Here is a 22,830-nt window from a genome sequence, read left to right as displayed (position 1 = left end):
TGCTCTCAGCACTAATACATTACACACACCCCTGTCACCCACATACGTGTTATATTATATGTAACATGTGGTGTCACCTGTACAGTGTCTGCTCTCAGCACTAATACATTACACACAACCCTGTCACCCACATATGTGCAGTATTATATGTAACATGTTGTGTCACCTGTACAGTGTCTGCTCTCAGCACCAATACGTTACACATACCCCTGTCACTCACATACGTGTTATATTATATGTAACATGTTGTGTAACCTGTACAGTGTCTGCTCTCAGCACTAATACGTTACACATACCCCTGTCACTCACATATGTGCAGTATTATCTGTAACATGTTGTGTCACCTGTACAGTGTCTGCTCTCAGCACTGATACATTACACACACCCCTGTCACTCACATATGTGCAGTATTATATGTAACATGTGGTGTCACCTGTACAGTGTCTCCTCTCAGCACTAATACATTACACACAACCCTGTCACCCACATATGTGCAGTATTATATGTAACATGTGGTGTCACCTGTACAGTGTCTGCTCTCAGCACTAATACATTACACACACCCCTCTCACTCACATATGTGCAGTATTATATGTAACATGTTGTGTCACCTGTGCAGTGTCTGCTGTCAGCACTAATACATTACACACACCCCTGTCACCCACATACGTGTTATATTATATGTAACATGTGGTGTCACCTGTACAGTGTCTGCTCTCAGCACTAATACATTACACACACCCCTGTCACCCACATACGTGTTATATTATATGTAACATGTGGTGTCACCTGTACAGTGTCTGCTCTCAGCACTAATACATTACACACACCCCTGTCACCCACATATGTGCAGGATTATATGTAACATGTTGTGTCACCTGTGCAGTGTCTGCTGTCAGCACTAATACATTACACACACCCCTCTCACTCACATATGTGCACGATTATATGTAACATGTCGTGTCACCTGTACAGTGTCTGCTCTCAGCACTAATACATTACACACACCCCTGTCACTCACATATGTGCACGATTATATGTAACATGTGGTGTCACCTGTACAGTGTCTGCTCTCAGCACTAATACATTACACACACCCCTGTCACCCACATACGTGTTATATTATATGTAACATGTTGTGTCACCTGTGCAGTGTCTGCTGTCAGCACTAATACATTACACACACCCCTGTCACCCACATACGTGTTATATTATATGTACCATGTGGTGTCACCTGTACAGTGTCTGCTCTCAGCACTAATACATTACACACACCCCTGTCACCCACATATGTGCAGGATTATATGTAACATGTTGTGTCACCTGTGCAGTGTCTGCTGTCAGCACTAATACATTACACACACCCCTCTCACTCACATATGTGCACGATTATATGTAACATGTCGTGTCACCTGTACAGTGTCTGCTCTCAGCACTAATACATTATACACACCCCTGTCACTCACATATGTGCACGATTATATGTAACATGTCGTGTCACCTGTACAGTGTCTGCTCTCAGCACTGATACATTACACACACCCCTGTCACTCACATATGTGCAGTATTATATGTAACATGTGGTGTCACCTGTACAGTGTCTGCTCTCAGCACTAACACATTAGACACACCCCTGTCACCCACATACGTGTTATATTATATGTAACATGTGGTGTCACCTGTACAGTGTCTGCTCTCAGCACTAATACATTACACATACCCCTCTCACATATGTGCTGTATTATATGTAACATGTTGTGTCACCTGTACAGTGTCTGCTCTCAGCACTAATACATTACACACAACCCTGTCACCCACATATGTGCAGTATTATATGTAACATGTGGTGTCACCTGTACAGTGTCTGCTCTCAGCACTAATACATTACACACACTCCTGTCTCTCACATATGTGCAGTATTATATGTAACATGTGGTGTCACCTGTACAGTGTCTGCTCTCAGTACTAATACATTACACACACCCCTGTCACCCACATACGTGTTATATTATATGTAACATGTGGTGTCACCTGTACAGTGTCTGCTCTCAGCACTAATACATTACACACACTCCTGTCTCTCACATATGTGCAGTATTATATGTAACATGTGGTGTCACCTGTACAGTGTCTGCTCTCAGTACTAATACATTACACACACCCCTGTCACCCACATACGTGTTATATTATATGTAACATGTGGTGTCACCTGTACAGTGTCTGCTCTCAGCACTAATACATTACACACACCCGTGTCACTCACATATGTGCACGATTATATGTAACATGTTGTGTCACCTGTACAGTGTCTGCTCTCAGCACTAATACATTACACACACCCCTGTCACTCACATATGTGTTATATTATATGTAACATGTTGTGTCACCTGTACAGTGTCTGCTCTCAGCACTAATACATTACACACACCCCTGTCACCCACATACGTGTTATATTATATGTAACATGTGGTGTCACCTGTACAGTGTCTGCTCTCAGCACTAATACATTACACACACCCCTGTCACCCACATATGTGCAGGATTATATGTAACATGTTGTGTCACCTGTGCAGTGTCTGCTCTCAGCACTAATACATTACACACACCCCTGTCACTCACATATGTGTTATATTATATGTAACATGTTGTGTCACCTGTACAGTGTCTGCTCTCAGCACTAATACATTACACACACCCCTGTCACCCACATACGTGTTATATTATATGTAACATGTGGTGTCACCTGTACAGTGTCTGCTCTCAGCACTAATACATTACACACACCCCTGTCACCCACATATGTGCAGGATTATATGTAACATGTTGTGTCACCTGTGCAGTGTCTGCTGTCAGCACTAATACATTACACACACCCCTCTCACTCACATATGTGCACAATTATATGTAACATGTCGTGTCACCTGTACAGTGTCTGCTCTCAGCACTAATACATTACACACACCCCTGTCACTCACATATGTGCACGATTATATGTAACATGTGGTGTCACCTGTACAGTGTCTGCTCTCAGCACTAATACATTACACATACCCCTGTCACTCACATATGTGCACGATTATATGTAACATGTGGTGTCACCTGTACAGTGTCTGCTCTCAGCACTAATACATTACACACACCCCTGTCACCCACATACGTGTTATATTATATGTAACATGTTGTGTCACCTGTGCAGTGTCTGCTGTCAGCACTAATACATTACACACACCCCTGTCACCCACATACGTGTTATATTATATGTACCATGTGGTGTCACCTGTACAGTGTCTGCTCTCAGCACTAATACATTACACACACCCCTGTCACCCACATATGTGCAGGATTATATCTAACATGTTGTGTCACCTGTGCAGTGTCTGCTGTCAGCACTAATACATTACACACACCCCTCTCACTCACATATGTGCACGATTATATGTAACATGTCGTGTCACCTGTACAGTGTCTGCTCTCAGCACTAATACATTACACACACCCCTGTCACTCACATATGTGCACGATTATATGTAACATGTGGTGTCACCTGTACAGTGTCTGCTCTCAGCACTAATACATTACACATACCCCTGTCACTCACATATGTGCACGATTATATGTAACATGTGGTGTCACCTGTACAGTGTCTGCTCTCAGCACTAATACATTACACACACCCCTGTCACCCACATACGTGTTATATTATATGTAACATGTTGTGTCACCTGTGCAGTGTCTGCTGTCAGCACTAATACATTACACACACCCCTGTCACCCACATACGTGTTATATTATATGTACCATGTGGTGTCACCTGTACAGTGTCTGCTCTCAGCACTAATACATTACACACACCCCTGTCACCCACATATGTGCAGGATTATATCTAACATGTTGTGTCACCTGTGCAGTGTCTGCTGTCAGCACTAATACATTACACACACCCCTCTCACTCACATATGTGCACGATTATATGTAACATGTCGTGTCACCTGTACAGTGTCTGCTCTCAGCACTAATACATTATACACACCCCTGTCACTCACATATGTGCACGATTATATGTAACATGTCGTGTCACCTGTACAGTGTCTGCTCTCAGCACTGATACATTACACACACCCCTGTCACTCACATATGTGCAGTATTATATGTAACATGTGGTGTCACCTGTACAGTGTCTGCTCTCAGCACTAACACATTAGACACACCCCTGTCACCCACATACGTGTTATATTATATGTAACATGTGGTGTCACCTGTACAGTGTCTGCTCTCAGCACTAATACATTACACATACCCCTTTCACATATGTGCTGTATTATATGTAACATGTTGTGTCACCTGTACAGTGTCTGCTCTCTGCACTAATACATTACACACACCCCTCTCACTCACATATGTGCACGATTATATGTAACATGTGGTGTCACCTGTACAGTGTCTGCTCTCAGCACTAATACATTACACATACCCCTCTCACATATGTGCTGTATTATATGTAACATGTTGTGTCACCTGTACAGTGTCTGCTCTCAGCACTAATACCTTTCTCACCCACATATATGTACAATATTATATGTAACATAAGTAGAAAAAGGAGGGGGATTTAACCCCCTATTGTACCTCAGCACACTGAATAATACCTGCAACAATATATGAAGACTATATGGTCATAGAAATTCAGAGATATTAGTTGCATGCATTTGCAAATACATGGGAGGCTGCTGGGCCACGTCACGGCTTCTCTGTTACCAGCAGTCCCTAACACTAAGGGGTTCACGTCCGGGGCGCAGTGCACCCCAAAAAACGTCCAGCCCAGGACCCCCCCAGGGCATCACACGAAAATGGAAAAAGAGTGACAGTGCAGTGTAAAGTATAGCTGTGTGTGCGTAATCATTAAGTGTGAAATGAGAGGTTAAAATATATGTGAAAAATACATGAATAATAAACAAACATAAAAGGTGATGTGAAAAGCAACTATGTGTATTAAGTGGTGATGCCCTGAGGAGGCCCAGCCAGACCAGTCCCGGGGGCCCTACGCCCAAACGCTCACCCCAAATGTAAAATATACCAATTATAAGGCCTCATGATAAAGGCACATATATAATTTTGTCAAATGTAAGGCCTCATGATAAAGGCACATACATAAATGCATCCAAATTGAGAGCCAGCTTACCTGGGAGTCACCCCTGGGAACTCCAACTAGCACTACTAGAACCAGCATGCCCTACTGATGCTGGCTCCTTCATGCAACTCATAACAACATTTTTTCACATATATTTTAACCTCTCATTCCACACTTAATGATTACTCACACACATCTATACTTTACACTGCACTGTCACTCTTTTTCCATTTTCGTGTGATGCCCTGGGGGGGTCCTGGGCTGGACGTTTTTTGGGGTGCACTGCGCCCCGGACGTGAACCCCTTAGTGTTAGGGACTGCTGGTAACAGAGAAGCCGTGACGTGGCCCAGCAGCCTCCCATGTGTTTGCAAATGCATGCAACTAATATCTCTGAATTTCTATGACCATATAGTCTTCATATATTGTTGCAGGTATTATTCAGTGTGCTGAGGTACAATAGGGGGTTAAATCCCCCTCCTTTTTCTAGATAGTATGACCCCTCCCTTTCATGCACCTGATTAGTACTGCTAGATTGATTGAGCAGCTGCCATTTTTGTTTGTTTTATTATATGTAACATGTTGTGTGTTTTATATATATTAACAAATGTATGTGTGTGTATATATTATATATATTAACAGTAAATGTATATGTGTGTATGTCAGTAAGTGTAATGGCGCTGTAGATAGTATACTATATATTGTATATTCTATGCTGTCTACAGTGCCATTACACTTACTGACACAACATACATTTCTTCTTATTAGATATAATATTCTGTATATTATATATTAACAACGCATGTATGTCGAGTGTCAGTAAGTGTAATGGGGGTAGGGGGGAGGTGTAGGCTGAAGTTCTGCCTAGGGTGCATTGGGCCTGCATATGAGCAGAGCCATCTTCCCTTTAACATAATTATGCTAACCTCTAATTGTGTATCTGTGAATTATATACTGTCTATACCCAGCTGCACTTATATATCTTGTTGTCAGTTGTATCCCCTTGTAAGGTGCTTAAGAACCCTCGTGGCACCTTATAATTAAAATATAATAATAAAGTGATTTTATACTGCTCTAATTCCAGCTCTTAGTAAATATCTTCTTGTTTATCTGTAACAGTGACATGTCGGACGGTATGATAATCGACCTCATCGCATCATATTTGGTGCTGCCCAACAGATTCACATTCCCTCTGAGTGGCAAGGTGAATGCTGCCCAACTCCGCTTCCCGGTGCCCCATGTAAGTGTTCATGATTATTGGCAAAGAGCTAACAGGTGACAGCACATGTATTATACTAGTGACATTGACATAGGGCGAGATATACAAGGAGCATATGAGACATTTATTTGAGGTACAATAATACTGGAACTTGTATTAGACTTATAGATTTATGTTAAGATATAAGTGGAAGATATAAGGGAGTGAGGAGATATGTTATGAAGCAGTAGATGTGTGTTGAGGTAGGACATGAGGGAATGAGGAGATATGTTATGATGCAGGTGAGATAGGACATGAGGGAGTGAGGAGATACTTTCTGAAGCAGTAGATGTGTGGGGAGATAGGACACGAGGAAGGGAGGTGATACGTTATGAAGCAGTAGATGTGTGGTGAGATAGGACACGAGGAAGTGAGATATATTATGAAGCAGTAGATGTGTGGTGAGATAGGACACGAGGAAGTGAGATATATTATGAAGCAGTAGGTGTGTGATGAGATAGGACACAAGGAAGTGAGGAGATATGTTATGAAGCAGTAGATGTGTGGGGAGATAGGACACGAGGAAGGGAGGTGATACGTTATGAAGCAGTAAATGTGTGGTGAGATAGGACATGAGGGAGTGAGGAGATATATTATGAAGCAGTAGATGTGTGGTGAGATAGGACACGAGGAAGTGAGATATATTATGAAGCAGTAGATGTGTGGTGAGATAGGACACGAGGAAGTGAGATATATTATGAAGCAGTAGATGTGTGGTGAGATAGGACACGAGGAAGTGAGATATATTATGAAGCAGTAGATGTGTGGTGAGATAGGACACGAGGAAGTGAGATATATTATGAAGCAGTAGATATGTGTTGAGCTAGGACACGAGGAAGTGAGGAGATACGTTATGAAGCAGTAGATATGTGGTGTGGAGATATGTTATGGCCATAATTTAGAATCTGCGATATTGGGAAAAAACTTATTCTTTTTAACTCCTGCATATCTTTTTTTTTGTTTGCTTATATCAGTCACTGAAAGTTATAGAGGGTAACTCAGACAGTGATTGTATACAGCCTCTGCTATACACAGTACAGGTGATAGAGAGTAACTAAGACAGTGATTGTATACAGCCTCTGCTATACACAGTACAGGTGATATAGAGTAACTAAGACAGTGATTGTACAGTACCTCTGCTATACACAGTACAGGTGATAGAGAGTAACTCGGACAGTGATTGTACAGAGCCTCTGCTATACACAGTACAGGTGATATAGAGTAACTCGGACAGTGATTGTACAGAGCCTCTGCTATACTCAGTCTGTTCAGGGGATAGAGAGTAAAGGTGCGTACACACTGGGTGATTTAAAGTGGACGACTAAATGATAACGATATCGTTATCGTTCAGTCGTTCACTTTATCGTCCATTTTTTCACCTAACCAATGAACGATAACGACGAACGACCAATGTTGCGCGTTCCCGCAATGTTGTGCGTTCGTCTTCATCGTTCATCTGGCAAACAGGCAGGCCAACCTGATGATATTGTCAGGTTGCAGCATGTTGGGGAATGGGGGAGAGAGCCCGGCGCTGAACGATATCGTTAATATCGTTCAGTGGGTGTGCTCAATGTCATGAACAACACTGAGCACACCCTGCCGGGGACATTCTAGACGATATCGCTCAGGGAACATATCGTCTAGTGTGTCTGCACCTTAAGGCTACGTACACACCTATAGCTATATCTGTCTGAGCCTCTGCTATATCTAGTAGAACATCTGTATATCCAGCATATTAATCCTTTGAATAATGACATTTGTTACTAGGTGGTACTTGCCCTGTGGAAGTGTATAATGTTATGGGGCGGCGGATGCGGGTTTCCTCAGAATTGGGAGCTATGTGGTGTTATACAGTAGTATCAGACACATTGATAAATAGGGTATCAGTAAGAGGGAATGGGTCGGATTTGATGAAATATACTAATTACTCTGTGTCTCTGTCTCAGGGGGTGTTAAGAATTTATCTGATTGAAGCTGAAAACCTGATCCCTAAGGACACTTACCTGAGGGGGATGATAAAGGGGAAGTCTGACCCTTACGCCGTCCTGCGGGTGGGAAACCAGACCTTCAAGAGCAAAACCATCAGGGAGAATCTGAACCCTCGCTGGAACGAGATGTATGAGGTGAGGAGGCAGCTGATTTAGTTATTAGTGGAACCATTTTGTTGTATTGCGGATACACTGGTCTGATTCTGTGCTGTCCGCTACATCTCGCAATTTTTAGCCAGTTGCGCACGTTTTGTGGCTTAGATACGCAGCTTAGAGCATCTAGGAGCGGTTCCGAGACGTACGCATCTTAGTCATTATCGCCATCGGCAACAGGACGCTCGCACGTTCAAGAAGCATCATTTTGGCGTGTTGTGGACGTATATACAGGGAATCAGTATGTTATACCGCCGGCCGCATGGATTGAGGTAAGTAACCCTAATCCTACCCCCACCTAACCCTAACCCTCCCTTAGGGGGGCCTAACCCTAAACCCCCCTTACCCTGGCCTGAACCTAACCCTCCCGGGGGGGTGCCTAACCCTAAGTCCCCCCCAGAACCCCTAAAACCTAACCCCCCCGCCTGCCTGTCCGCGCCTGGCGCCCGCCTTACCTTCGTTCGGTATGTCAGGCCACTGGCATAGGTCTAATGAGAGGCGTCGGGATTTCGATGCCTGTCATTAGTACCCTGCCGGTATTTGACAGTCGGGAAGCCGGTGATCGGCATTTCGACCGTTGGCTTCCTGACTGCATCCCGTACATCCCATACGCAGAGTTGCAGCCTATTCTGAGTTGTGCCTATGCAGAAGTCGCGCCATTTTCAGATGCATCTTCTGCACCAAGCATGGGGTAGGTGTATGTGCCGTTACTAGTAAAGAAGGTGGATGCCACTGACGGAAGGCTGGTGCGGAGCGGTCACATAATGGCGTCTGACTCACAATACAGGAATTGTGTTCACATGGGACTTTGATTAATGGAAGTGGCTGGAATTGCAACCGCATTACATGCAACTCATTAGGTTCTTAGCGTATAAGGTGAGAAACATCCCCTGTATAGCACAGCCCCAGCATTCCTCTCTGCGCCTCACTGCAGTGTGACCTAGTCTCATGGTACGCCCCAGCATTCCTCTCTGCGCCTCACTGCAGCGTGACCTAGTCTCATGGTACGCCCCAGCATTCCTCTCTGTGCCTCACCGCAGCGTGACCTAGTCTCATGGCACGCACCAGTATTCCTCTCTGCGCCTCACCGCAGCGTGACCTAGTCGCATGGTACGCCCCAGCATTCCTCTCTGCGCCTCACCGCAGCGTGACCTAGTCTCATGGCACGCCCCAGCATTCCTCTCTGTGCCTCACCGCAGCGTGACCTAGTCTCATGGCACGCACCAGTATTCCTCTCTGCGCCTCACCGCAGCGTGACCTAGTCTCAAGGCACGCCCCAGCATTCCTCTCTGTGCCTCACCGCAGCGTGACCTAGTCTCATGGCACGCACCAGTATTCCTCTCTGCGCCTCACCGCAGCATGACCTAGTCTCATGGTACGCCCCAGCATTCCTCTCTGCGCCTCACTGCAGCGTGACCTAGTCTCATGGTACGCCCCAGCATTCCTCTCTGCGCCTCACCGCAGCATGATCTAGTCTCATGGTACGCCCCAGCATTCCTCTCTGCGCCTCACTGCAGCGTGACCTAGTCTCATGGTACGCCCCAGCATTCCTCTCTGCGCCTGACCGCAGCGTGACCTAGTCTCATGGTACGCCCCAGCATTCCTCTCTGCGCCTCACCGCAGCGTGACCTAGTCTCATGGCACGCCCCAGTATTCCTCTCTGTGCCTCACTGCAGCGTGACCTAGTCTCATGGTACGCCCCAGCATTCCTCTCTGCGCCTCACTGCAGCGTGACCTAGTCTCATGGTACGCCCCAGCACTCCTCTCTGCGCCTCACCGCAGCATGACCTAGTCTCATGGTACGCCCCAGCATTCCTCTCTGCGCCTCACCGCAGCGTGACCTAGTCTCATGGTATGCCCCAGCATTCCTCTCTGCGCCTCACCGCAGCGTGACCTAGTCTCATGGTACGCCCCAGCATTCCTCTCTGCGCCTCACTGCAGCGTGACCTAGTCTCATGGTACGCCCCAGCATTCCTCTCTGCGCCTCACCGCAGCATGACCTAGTCTCATGGTACGCCCCAGCATTCCTCTCTGCGCCTCACTGCAGCGTGACCTAGTCTCATGGTACGCCCCAGCATTCCTCTCTGCGCCTCACCGCAGCGTGACCTAGTCTCATGGTACGCCCCAGCATTCCTCTCTGCGCCTCACCGCAGCGTGACCTAGTCTCATGGCACGCCCCAGTACTCCTCTCTGTGCCTCACTGCAGCGTGACCTAGTCTCATGGTACGCCCCAGCATTCCTCTCTGCGCCTCACTGCAGCGTGACCTAGTCTCATGGTACGCCCCAGCACTCCTCTCTGCGCCTCACCGCAGCATGACCTAGTCTCATGGTACGCCCCAGCATTCCTCTCTGCGCCTCACCGCAGCGTGACCTAGTCTCATGGTACGCCCCAGCATTCCTCTCTGCGCCTCACCGCAGCGTGACCTAGTCTCATGGTACGCCCCAGCATTCCTCTCTGCGCCTCACCGCAGCGTGACCTAGTCTCATGGCACGCCCCAGTATTCCTCTCTGCGCCTCACTGCAGAGTGACCTAGTCTCATGGCACGCCCCAGCATTCCTCTCTGCGCCTCACTGCAGCGTGACCTAGTCTCATGGTACGCCCCAGCATTCCTCTCTGCGCCTCACTGCAGCGTGACCTAGTCTCATGGTACGCCCCAGCATTCCTTTCTGCACCTCACTGCAGCGTGACCTAGTCTCATGGTACGCCCCAGCATTCCTCTCTGCGCCTCACTGCAGCGTGACCTAGTCTCATGGTACGCCCCAGCATTCCTCTCTGCTCCTCACTGCAGCGTGACCTAGTCTCATGGCACGCCCCAGCATTCCTCTCTGCGCCTCACTGCAGCGTGACCTAGTCTCATGGTACGCCCCAGCATTCCTCTCTGCGCCTCACCGCAGCGTGACCTAGTCTCATGGCACGCCCCAGCATTCCTCTCTACGCCTCACCGCAGCATGACCTAGTCTCATGGTACGCCCCAGTATTCCTCTCTGCGCCTCACTGCAGCGTGACCTAGTCTCATGGCACGCCCCTGCATTCCTCTCTGCTCCTCACTGCAGCGTGACCTAGTCTCATTGTACGCCCCAGCATTCCTCTCTGCGCCTCACCGCAGCGTGACCTAGTCTTATGGTACGCCCCAGCATTCCTCTCTGCGCCTCACCGCAGCGTGACCTAGTCTCATGGCACGCCCCAGTATTCCTCTCTGCGCCTCACTGCAGCGTGACCTAGTCTCATGGTACGCCCCAGCATTCCTCTCTGCGCCTCACCGCAGCGTGACCTAGTCTCATGGTACGCCCCAGCATTCCTCTCTGCGCCTCACCGCAGCGTGACCTAGTCTCATGGTACGCCCCAGCATTCCTCTCTGCGCCTCACTGCAGCGTGACCTAGTCTCATGGCACATGGCACGCCCCAGTCACTCTGCATGCCGGCCGTGCAGAGCGAAGGGAGGGAGTAACCCTAAGGCCGTCACATCTCCGCCGCCGAGGCCAGTAAATCTGCGATGGAAGACACGATATGCCTCCGTTTTGTGCTCCGGTTCCCGTCTTCTCCCCAAAAAATCTGCAGCCTTTTTTGCAGCAACAGTATCGCTGCACATGAGCAATGCGGCTCCAGCACAGTTACAAAGAATCAGGCAGCTGCGACCAAATCGGTCCAGTGTCCATCAACGGAATTGGCCACATAGTGCACACGCGATGTATGTCTGTACTGCATATAGTGCACACATGATGTATGTCTGTACTGTATATAGTACACACGTGATGTATGTCTGTACTGCATATAGTGCACACATGATGTATGTCTGTACTGTATATAGTGCACACATGATGTATGTCTGTACTGTATATAGTGCACACATGATGGATGTCTGTACTGTATATAGTGCACACATGATGGATGTCTGTACTGTATATAGTGCACACATGATGGATGTCTGTACTGTATATAGTGCACACATGATGTATGTCTGTACTGTATATAGTGCATACATGATGGATGTCTGTACTGTATATAGTGCACACGTGATGTATGTCTGTACTGTATATAGTGTACACATGATGTATGTCTGTACTGTATATAGTGCACACGTGATGTATGTCTGTACTGTATATAGTGCACACGTGATGGATGTCTGTACTGCATATAGTGCACACGTGATGGATGTCTGTACTGCATATAGTGCACATGTGATATATGTCTGTACTGTATATAGTGCACACGTGATGGATGTCTGTACTGTATATAGTGCAAACATGATGGATGTCTGTACTGTATATAGTGCACACATGATGGATGTCTGTACTGTATATAGTGCACACGTGATGGATGTCTGTACTGTATATAGTGCACACGTGATGGATGTCTGTACTGCATATAGTGCACATGTGATGTATGTCTGTACTGTATATAGTACACACATGATGTATGTCTGTACTGCATATAGTGCACACATGATGTATGTCTGTACTGCATATAGTGCATACATGATGGATGTCTGTACTGTATATAGTGCACACGTGATGTATGTCTGTACTGCATATAGTGCACACATGATGGATGTCTGTACTGCATATAGTGCACATGTGATGTATGTCTGTACTGTATATAGTACACACATGATGTATGTCTGTACTGTATATAGTGCATACATGATGGATGTCTGTACTGCATACAGTGCACACATGATGTATGGCTGTACTGTATATAGTGCATACATGATGGATGTCTACTGTATATAGTGCACACATGATGGATGTCTGTACTGTATATAGTGCACATGTGATGTATGTCTGTACTGCATATAGTGCACACATGATGTATGTCTGTACTGTATATAGTGCACACATTATGTATGTCTGTACTGTATATAGTGCACATGTGATGTATGTCTGTACTGCATATAGTGCACACATAATGTATGTCTGTACTGCATATACTGCACACATGATGTATGGCTGTACTGTATATAGTGCACGTGTTGTATGTTTGTATTGTATATAGTGCACATGTGATGTATGTCTGTACTGTATAGTGCACATGTGATTTATGTTTTCTACTGTATATAGTGCACATGTGTTGTATGTTTGTACTGTATATAGTGCACACATGATGTATGTCTGTACTGTATATAGTGCACACATGATGTATGTCTGTACTGTATATAGTGCACACATGATGTATGTCTGTACTGTATATAGTGCACACATGATGGATGTCTGTACTGTATATAGTGCACACGTGATGTATGTCTGTACTGCATATAGTGCACACATGATGTATGGGTGTACTGTATATAGTGCACACATGATGTATGTCTGTACTGTATATAGTGCACATGTGATGTATGTTTGTACTGTATATAGTGCACATGTGATGCATGTCTGTACTGTATATAGTGCACGCATGATGCATGTCTGTACTGTATGTAGTGCACGCTTGATGTATGTCTGTACTGTATATAGTGCACACATGATGGATGTCTGTACTGTATATGGTGCATACGTGATGTATGTCTGTACTGCATATAGTGCACACGTGATGTATGGGTGTATTGTATATAGTGCACATGTGATTTATGTTTGTACTGTATATAGTGCACATGTGTTGTATGTTTGTACTGTATATAGTGCACATGTGATGTATGTTTGTACTGTATATAGTGCACACATGATGTATGTCTGTACTGTATATAGTGCACACATGATGGATGTCTGTACTGTATATAGTGCACACGTGATGTATGTCTGTACTGCATATAGTGCACACATGATGTATGGGTGTACTGTATATAGTGCACACATGATGTATGTCTGTACTGTATATAGTGCACATGTGTTGTATGTTTGTACTGTATATAGTGCACATGTGATGTATGTTTGTACTGTATATATTGTCATATGTATGGTAACTCTCTATACCTATTAGATTATCCCGCGATGTCTGTGTGTAGGTTTCTATGCAGTATGTACGTCTGAGTGGCATCACATGTATAACGCCTGTGCTCTGTTTCTTTACACAAGTTTGTGGTACATGAGATCCCCGGGCAGGACCTGGAGATTGACCTGTATGATGAAGACCCCGACAAGGATGACTTTCTGGGCAGGTGAGTGAGCTACGTACATGCAGAGTCCCCAAGTCAATTGGAAATCTGCATTGGGAATGGGGAATCTGCATTGGGAATAGGGAATCTGCATTGGAAATCAGGAATTTGCATTGGGAATGGGGAGTCTGCATTGGGAATCGGGAATCTGCATTGGGAATCGGGAATCTGCATTGGGAATCGGGAGTCTGCATTGGGAATCGGGAATCTGCATTGGGAATGGGGAGTCTGCATTGGGAATGGGGAGTCTGCATTGGGAATCAGGAATCTGCATTGGGAATCGGGAATCTGCATTGGAAATCGGGAATCTGCATTGGGAATCGGGAGTCTGCATTGGGAATCGGGAATCTGCATTGGGAATGGGGAGTCTGCATTGGGAATGGGGAGTCTGCATTGGGAATCGGGAATCTGCATTGGGTATCGAGAATCTGCATTGGGAATTGGGAATCTGCATTGGGAATCGGGAATCTGCATTGGGAATGGGGAGTCTGCATTGGGAATCGGGAATCTGCATTGGGAATCGGGAATCTGTATTGGGAATGGGGAGTCTGCATTGGGAATCGGGAATCTGTATTGGGAATCGGGAATCTGCATTGGGAATTGGGACTAACGTACAGTGCTGAATCAGTCCCTGTATATGTCCCATTACACAATGATCACAGTTGGGCTACGTGTGATCACAAGGTGACCGCACAGACGCCAAGTTCTGTACATGCACCATTATATAATGACCACAGCCAGGCTGTATAGTATATTGTGACATGTTATAAATATGTGAAGATGATACACAAAACACAACAGCCGTTACTGCGCCTCCTCGGACAGAGGACTCTCACACCTGTAATGTAACGTCTGACTCTTGTATTCTGCAGCCTGGTCATCAATCTGGAGAGCGTCATGAAGGATCGGATTGTGGATGAGGTAATGACGTTGCCATACAGAGGATGTAATATATTTATATTATGTTATGGTTCTGTATCTGGCCTCACAACATTACCCTATATAACAAATATCCCCACACAATCACTTATCTTCCATGAACTTGCTGGATGTGGAGATATTTCAGTCTGTTCTGTGTTGATCTCCAGCATCACCAGACATCTTATCCTGCAAAATCCTTCCATGTATCCAAATATCTTCCATTCCTGCATGGTCCGGACACTTTATGTATGTCCCTTACCTGACAACAGTCTCCGTTGTTTTGTAACTCGTCTTAGTAGGGGGCGATACAATAATATCATGTTCTACTATCCAGACTCGCTGGAGCTGCTGCTGCAGAATGGATGAAAATGACTGAACTAGTGGATGCAAAGGTTACATATCGCTGCATATATATCATCAGCAGCAGCAGCACTTGTTTGCTCCTGCCCTATACACCCCCAAACCAGAGCACATGTGCGTAATTGTCTGAATAAGACACATTTGCATGAACACGCCCCTAATGGAATGTGCCTGTGTAAAAACGCCCTTTCACACCACACACTGCACTCCGGTCGTAAGGTTTGGCGCTTCCACAAGACGTTCTGCGCTGAGGTTGTGCGCTGCATTCGCTCACCGTCTTAGCAATGCTGGGCGCAAAATTATGCAGAGTACGTTGCGCCAACTGTCGTAGTGCTCACTGTGTTTCCAGAGTAATAACTATGAGGCGTAATGTTATAGTGATTCCTCACCAGCTGTTCCTTCTTCCCGTACAGTGGTTCCCGCTCTGCGACGTGGTCAGTGGGTCGGTCCATCTGAAACTTGAGTGGCACTCGCTCCTTGCGTCCCATGAAAAACTAAGTGAGGTAAGATGTCCTCTCGGCGGCCCCATATGTCAGTTTCTGGAACGCTCATTTCCAGGGGGGGCTCAGTGATTGTGCCGCAGTTTTTAGATGGAATGATTTATAATTATCATAGTTTATAACTTCTGCGCTTGAACTACTACAGAGGCTATATTTACTAAATGTCGATTTTAATAGATTTTGGTCAACATCGATGTGTTTCAAATCAAAAATTAGTCGATAGAGCATTTACAGTCGCATAAGAATAATGAAATCACTTCTCAAAAAAGAGAACAAAGGCCCTCGTATAATCTGTTCTAAAGGTTAGATAATATACATATGAGGGATGCTACCACAGACATATATATTAAAAAAGATACACTGATATTACAGTGATGCAGTACAGTAACAGTGAAATAGATACAGTGATAGATACAGTGATGCAGTACAGTAACAGTGAAACCGATATAGTGATAGTTACAGTGATGCAGTACAGTAACAGTGACACAAATACAGTGATAGTTACAGTGATGCAGTACAGTAACAGTGAAATAGATACCGTGATAGATACAGTGATGCAGTACAGTAACAGTGAAACAAATACAGTGATAGATACAGTGATGCAGCACAGTAACAGTGAAATAGATACACTGATATTACAGTGATGCAGTACAGTAACAGTGAAATAGATACCGTGATAGATACAGTGATGCAGTACAGTAACAGTGAAACGAATACAGTGATAGTTACAGTGATGCAGCACAGTAACAGTGACACAAATACAGTGATAGTTACAGTGATGCAGCACAGTAACAGTGAAATAGATACACTGATATTACAGTGATGCAGTACAGTAACAGTGAAATAGATACCGTGATAGATACAGTGATGCAGTACAGTAACAGTGAAACAAATACAGTGATAGTTACAGTGATGCAGCACAGTAAGTGAAATAGATACACTGATATTACAGTGATGCAGTACAGTAACAGTGAAATAGATACCGTGATAGATACAGTGATGCAGTACAGTAACAGTGAAACAAATACAGTGATAGTTACAGTGATGCAGTACAGTAACAGTGAAATAGATACCGTGATAGATACAGTGATGCAGTACAGTAACAGTGACACAAATACAGTGATAGTTACAGTGATGCTGTACAGTAACAGTGAAACAAATACAGTGATAGTTACAGTGATGCAGCACAGTAACAGTGAAACAAATACAGTGATAGTTACAGTGATGCAGTACAGTAACAGTGACACAAATACAGTGATAGTTACAGTGATGCAGCACAGTAACAGTGAAACAGATATAGTGATAGATACAGTGATGTAGTACAGTAACAGTGAAATAGATACAGTGACAGATACAGTGATGCAGTATAGTAACAGAGAAACAGATATAGTGATAGTTACAGTGATGCAGTACAGTAACAGTGAAACAAATACAGTGATAGTTACAGTGATGCAGCACAGTAACAGTGAAATAGATACACTGATATTACAGTGATGCAGTACAGTAACAGTGAAATAGATACCGTGATAGATACAGTGATGCAGTACAGTAACAGTGAAACTAATACAGTGATAGTTACAGTGATGCAGCACAGTAACAGTGAAACAAATACAGTGATAGTTACAGTGATGCAGTACAGTAACAGTGACACAAATACAGTGATAGTTACAGTGATGCAGCACAGTAACAGTGAAACAGATATAGTTATAGATACAGTGATGCAGTACACTAACAGTGAAACAAATACAGTGATAGTTACAGTGATGCAGCACAGTAACAGTGAAATAGATACACTGATATTACAGTGATGCAGTACAGTAACAGTGAAATAGATACCGTGATAGATACAGTGATGCAGTACAGTAACAGTGAAACATATACAGTGATAGTTACAGTGATGCAGTACAGTAACAGTGAAATAGATACCGTGATAGATACAGTGATGCAGTACAGTAACAGTGAAACAAATACAGTGATAGTTACAGTGATGCTGTACAGTAACAGTGAAACAAATACAGTGATAGTTACAGTGATGCAGCACAGTAACAGTGAAATAGATACACTGATATTACAGTGATGCAGTACAGTAACAGTGAAATAGATACCGTGATAGATACAGTGATGCAGTACAGTAACAGTGAAACGAATACAGTGATAGTTACAGTGATGCAGCACAGTAACAGTGAAACAAATACAGTGATAGTTACAGTGATGCAGTACAGTAACAGTGACACAAATACAGTGATAGTTACAGTGATGCAGCACAGTAACAGTGAAATAGATATAGTGATAGTTACAGTGATGCAGTACAGTAACAGTGAAACAGATATAGTGATAGATACAGTGATGTAGTACAGTAACAGTGAAATAGATACCGTGATAGTTACAGTGATGCAGTACAGTAACAGTGAAACAGATATAGTGATAGATACAGTGATGCAGTACAGTAACAGTGAAACAAATACAGTGATAGTTACAGTGATGCAGTACAGTAACAGAGAAACAGATATAGTGATAGTTACAGCGATGCAGTACAGTAACAGTGAAACAAATACAGTGATAGTTACAGTGATGCAGTACAGTAACAGTGAAATAGATACAGTGACAGATACAGTGATGCAGTATAGTAACAGTGAAACAGATATAGTGATAGATACAGTGATGCAGTACAGTAACAGTGAAACAAATACAGTGATAGATAGTGATGCAGTACAGTAACAGTGAAACAAATACAGTGATAATTACAGTGATGCAGTACAGTAACAGTGAAACAAATACAGTGATAGTTACAGTGATGCAGTACAGTAACAGTGAAACAAATACAGTGATAGTTACAGTGATGCAGTACAGTAACAGTGAAAAAGATACACTGATATTACAGTGATGCAGTACAGTAACAGTGAAAAAAATAGTAATACAGTTACAGTGATGCAGTACATTAACAGTGAAACAGATACCGTGATAGATACAGTGATGCAGTACAGTTACAGTGAAAAAGATATAATACCAGTAAAACAGATAGGTAACAGTGATACAGTGGCTGTGTTAATGTATAATTGTTGCTGTAACTTTAACGGTATTGCATTTACAGATACAGTGATACAGATACAGTAAAGGGGCCTATCCATTAGCAGATAAATGTGAAAGATGAACGATTTATCGTTCAGTCGTTCAATTTATCTGCTAATGGATAGACTCTGAACGATAAAAATGCGCACTCCCGCGGACGACAAATTTGGTCTATTGTCTCTCCAACATGTTGGTCAATTATCGTTTATCGCTGACAGATATTAGAAATATCTGTCACGGTAAACGACAAACGATTTTTTAATGTAAATGAACAGAAACATTAAAAAAAATCCACTCAAAGAATGATGTCATCCAATATCGTTCGTCGTTCGTCTATTGAAAATATCTGTCATGTACATGACAGATATCTGTCACAGCAGCCCCAGGAATTTTCAAAAGATAAATCTTTTGTCTTTTGTCTTTCAGTAAGATCTGCTAATGGATAGGCCCCTTAACAGTCCTATGATAACAGTAACAGTGATACAGATGTAGTTATACAGTAACAGAGATACAGATACAGTAACAGTACTACAAGTATAAAAACAGTGATACAATTACACTGATAGAGTAACATTTATAAAGTAACAGTGATACCGATAGAGTAGCATGTATACAGTAATAGTATACATATATAGTAACACTGACACATTACAGTAATACAGATATAGTAACACTGATACAGATACAGTAATACAGATATAGTAACACAGATACAGTATTAGTAAAAGTATTACACATACAGTAATTCAGATATAGTACAGTAACAGTTATAGACAGTAATATATATGTATTGTGTATATATATATATATATATATATATATATATATATATATATGTATATATATGGTGTGGGCTTATTTGGTGACTTTGCTGTCTTGAAAAAGGTCTATTTTGACCGAAACGTCAACTGACCTGCTGTATTGATGGTCGTGAATTAATAAATTGTGTCTTTTTTACTTCAATATGGTGAGTGCTCATCCTTCTGGAGCTATATATAGTAAGTTTTAAAGTAACAGTGGTACAAATATAGTAACAGCTATACAGTAACAGAAATACAGATAGCGTAAAATAACAGCGACGCAAAGACAGTAACAGTTATACAGTAATAATGATACAGATACAGTAGCAGCCATACAGTAACAGTGATACAGATACAGTTGCAGCCATACAGATACAGTAGCAGTCATACAGTAACAGTGATACAGATACAGTAGCAGCCATACAGTAACAGTGATACAGATACAGTTGCAGCCATACAGTAACAGTGATACAGATACAGTAGCAGTCATACAGTAACAGTGATACAGATACAGTAGCAGCCATACAGTAACAGTGATACAGATACAGTAGCAGCCATAGGGTAACAGTGATACAGATACAGTAGCAGTCATACAGTAACAGTGATACAGATACAGTAGCAGCCATAGGGTAACAGTGATACAGATACAGTAGCAGCCATACAGTAACAGTGATACAGATACAGTAGCAGTCATACAGTAACAGTGATACAGATACAGTAGCAGCCATAGGGTAACAGTGATACAGATACAGTAGCAGTCATACAGTAACAGTGATACAGATACAGTAGCAGTCATACAGTAATAGTGATACAGATACAGTAGCAGCCATACGGTAACAGTGATACAGATACAGTAGCAGTCATACAGTAACAGTGATACAGATACAGTAGCAGCCATAGGGTAACAGTGATACAGATACAGTAGCAGTCATACAGTAACAGTGATACAGATACAGTAGCAGTCATACAGTAATAGTGATACAGATACAGTAGCAGCCATACGGTAACAGTGATACAGATACAGTAGCAGCCATACAGTAACAGTGATACAGATACAGTAGCAGCCATACAGTAACAGTGATACAGATACAGTAGCAGCCATAGGGTAACAGTGATACAGATACAGTAGCAGTCATACAGTAATAGTGATACAGATACAGTAGCAGCCATACGGTAACAGTGATACAGATACAGTAGCAGTCATACCGTAACAGTGATACAGATACAGTAGCAGTCATACAGTAACAGTGATACAGATACAGTAGCAGTCATACAGTAACAGTGATACAGATACAGTAGCAGAAATACAGTAATAGTGATACAGATACAGTAGCAGCCATACGGTAACAGTGATACAGATACAGTAGCAGTCATACAGTAACAGTGATACAGATACAGTAGCAGCCATACAGTAACAGTGATACAGATACAGTAGCAGCCATACAGTAACAGTGATACAGATACAGTAGCAGCCATAGGGTAACAGTGATACAGATACAGTTGCAGCCATACAGATACAGTAGCAGCCATACAGTAACAGTGATACAGATACAGTTGCAGCCATACAGATACAGTAGCAGTCATACAGTAACAGTGATACAGATACAGTAGCAGCCATACAGTAACAGTGATACAGATACAGTTGCAGCCATACAGTAACAGTGATACAGATACAGTAGCAGTCATACAGTAACAGTGATACAGATACAGTAGCAGCCATACAGTAACAGTGATACAGATACAGTAGCAGCCATAGGGTAACAGTGATACAGATACAGTAGCAGCCATAGGGTAACAGTGATACAGATACAGTAGCAGTCATACAGTAACAGTGATACAGATACAGTAGCAGCCATAGGGTAACAGTGATACAGATACAGTAGCAGCCATACAGTAACAGTGATACAGATACAGTAGCAGTCATACAGTAACAGTGATACAGATACAGTAGCAGCCATACAGTAACAGTGATACAGATACAGTAGCAGTCATACAGTAACAGTGATACAGATACAGTAGCAGTCATACAGTAACAGTGATACAGATACAGTAGCAGCCATAGGGTAACAGTGATACAGGTACAGTAGCAGTCATACGGTAATAGTGATACAGATACAGTAGCAGCCATACGGTAACAGTGATACAGATACAGTAGCAGCCATACAGTAACAGTGATACAGATACAGTAGCAGCCATACAGTAACAGTGATACAGATACAGTAGCAGCCATAGGGTAACAGTGATACAGATACAGTAGCAGCCATAGGGTAACAGTGATACAGATACAGTAGCAGTCATACGGTAACAGTGATACAGATACAGTAGCAGTCATACAGTAATAGTGATACAGATACAGTAGCAGCCATACGGTAACAGTGATACAGATACAGTAGCAGTCATACGGTAACAGTGATACAGATACAGTAGCAGCCATACAGTAACAGTGATACAGATACAGTAGCAGCCATAGGGTAACAGTGATACAGATACAGTAGCAGTCATACAGTAACAGTGATACAGATACAGTAGCAGTCATACAGTAATAGTGATACAGATACAGTAGCAG

At 43.5% G+C, this 22,830-nt stretch overlaps 1 protein-coding gene across 1 annotated transcript in view; it reads left to right on the top strand.

Annotated features, from left to right (window-relative positions):
• The window catches only part of ESYT3 (extended synaptotagmin 3), a 101,833-nt gene that overhangs the window by 48,928 nt on the left and 30,075 nt on the right, over positions 1-22,830 (top strand). Inside the window, exons 8-12 of the mRNA XM_088475483.1 lie at positions 6,243-6,363; positions 8,328-8,504; positions 14,535-14,617; positions 15,487-15,535; positions 16,309-16,398. Of these exons, the coding sequence (XP_088331609.1) occupies positions 6,243-6,363; positions 8,328-8,504; positions 14,535-14,617; positions 15,487-15,535; positions 16,309-16,398 (520 nt within the window). The remainder of the gene's footprint in view (positions 1-6,242; positions 6,364-8,327; positions 8,505-14,534; positions 14,618-15,486; positions 15,536-16,308; positions 16,399-22,830) is intronic.

This window comes from Taudactylus pleione, unplaced genomic scaffold, assembly GCF_031769625.1.
Source record: "Taudactylus pleione unplaced genomic scaffold, aTauple2 ptg000173l, whole genome shotgun sequence".
In the NCBI taxonomy this organism is placed as follows: Eukaryota; Metazoa; Chordata; class Amphibia; order Anura; family Myobatrachidae; genus Taudactylus; species Taudactylus pleione.
Note: the sequence above shows the minus strand (reverse complement) of the source record. Positions and strands in the feature narration are given on the sequence as shown.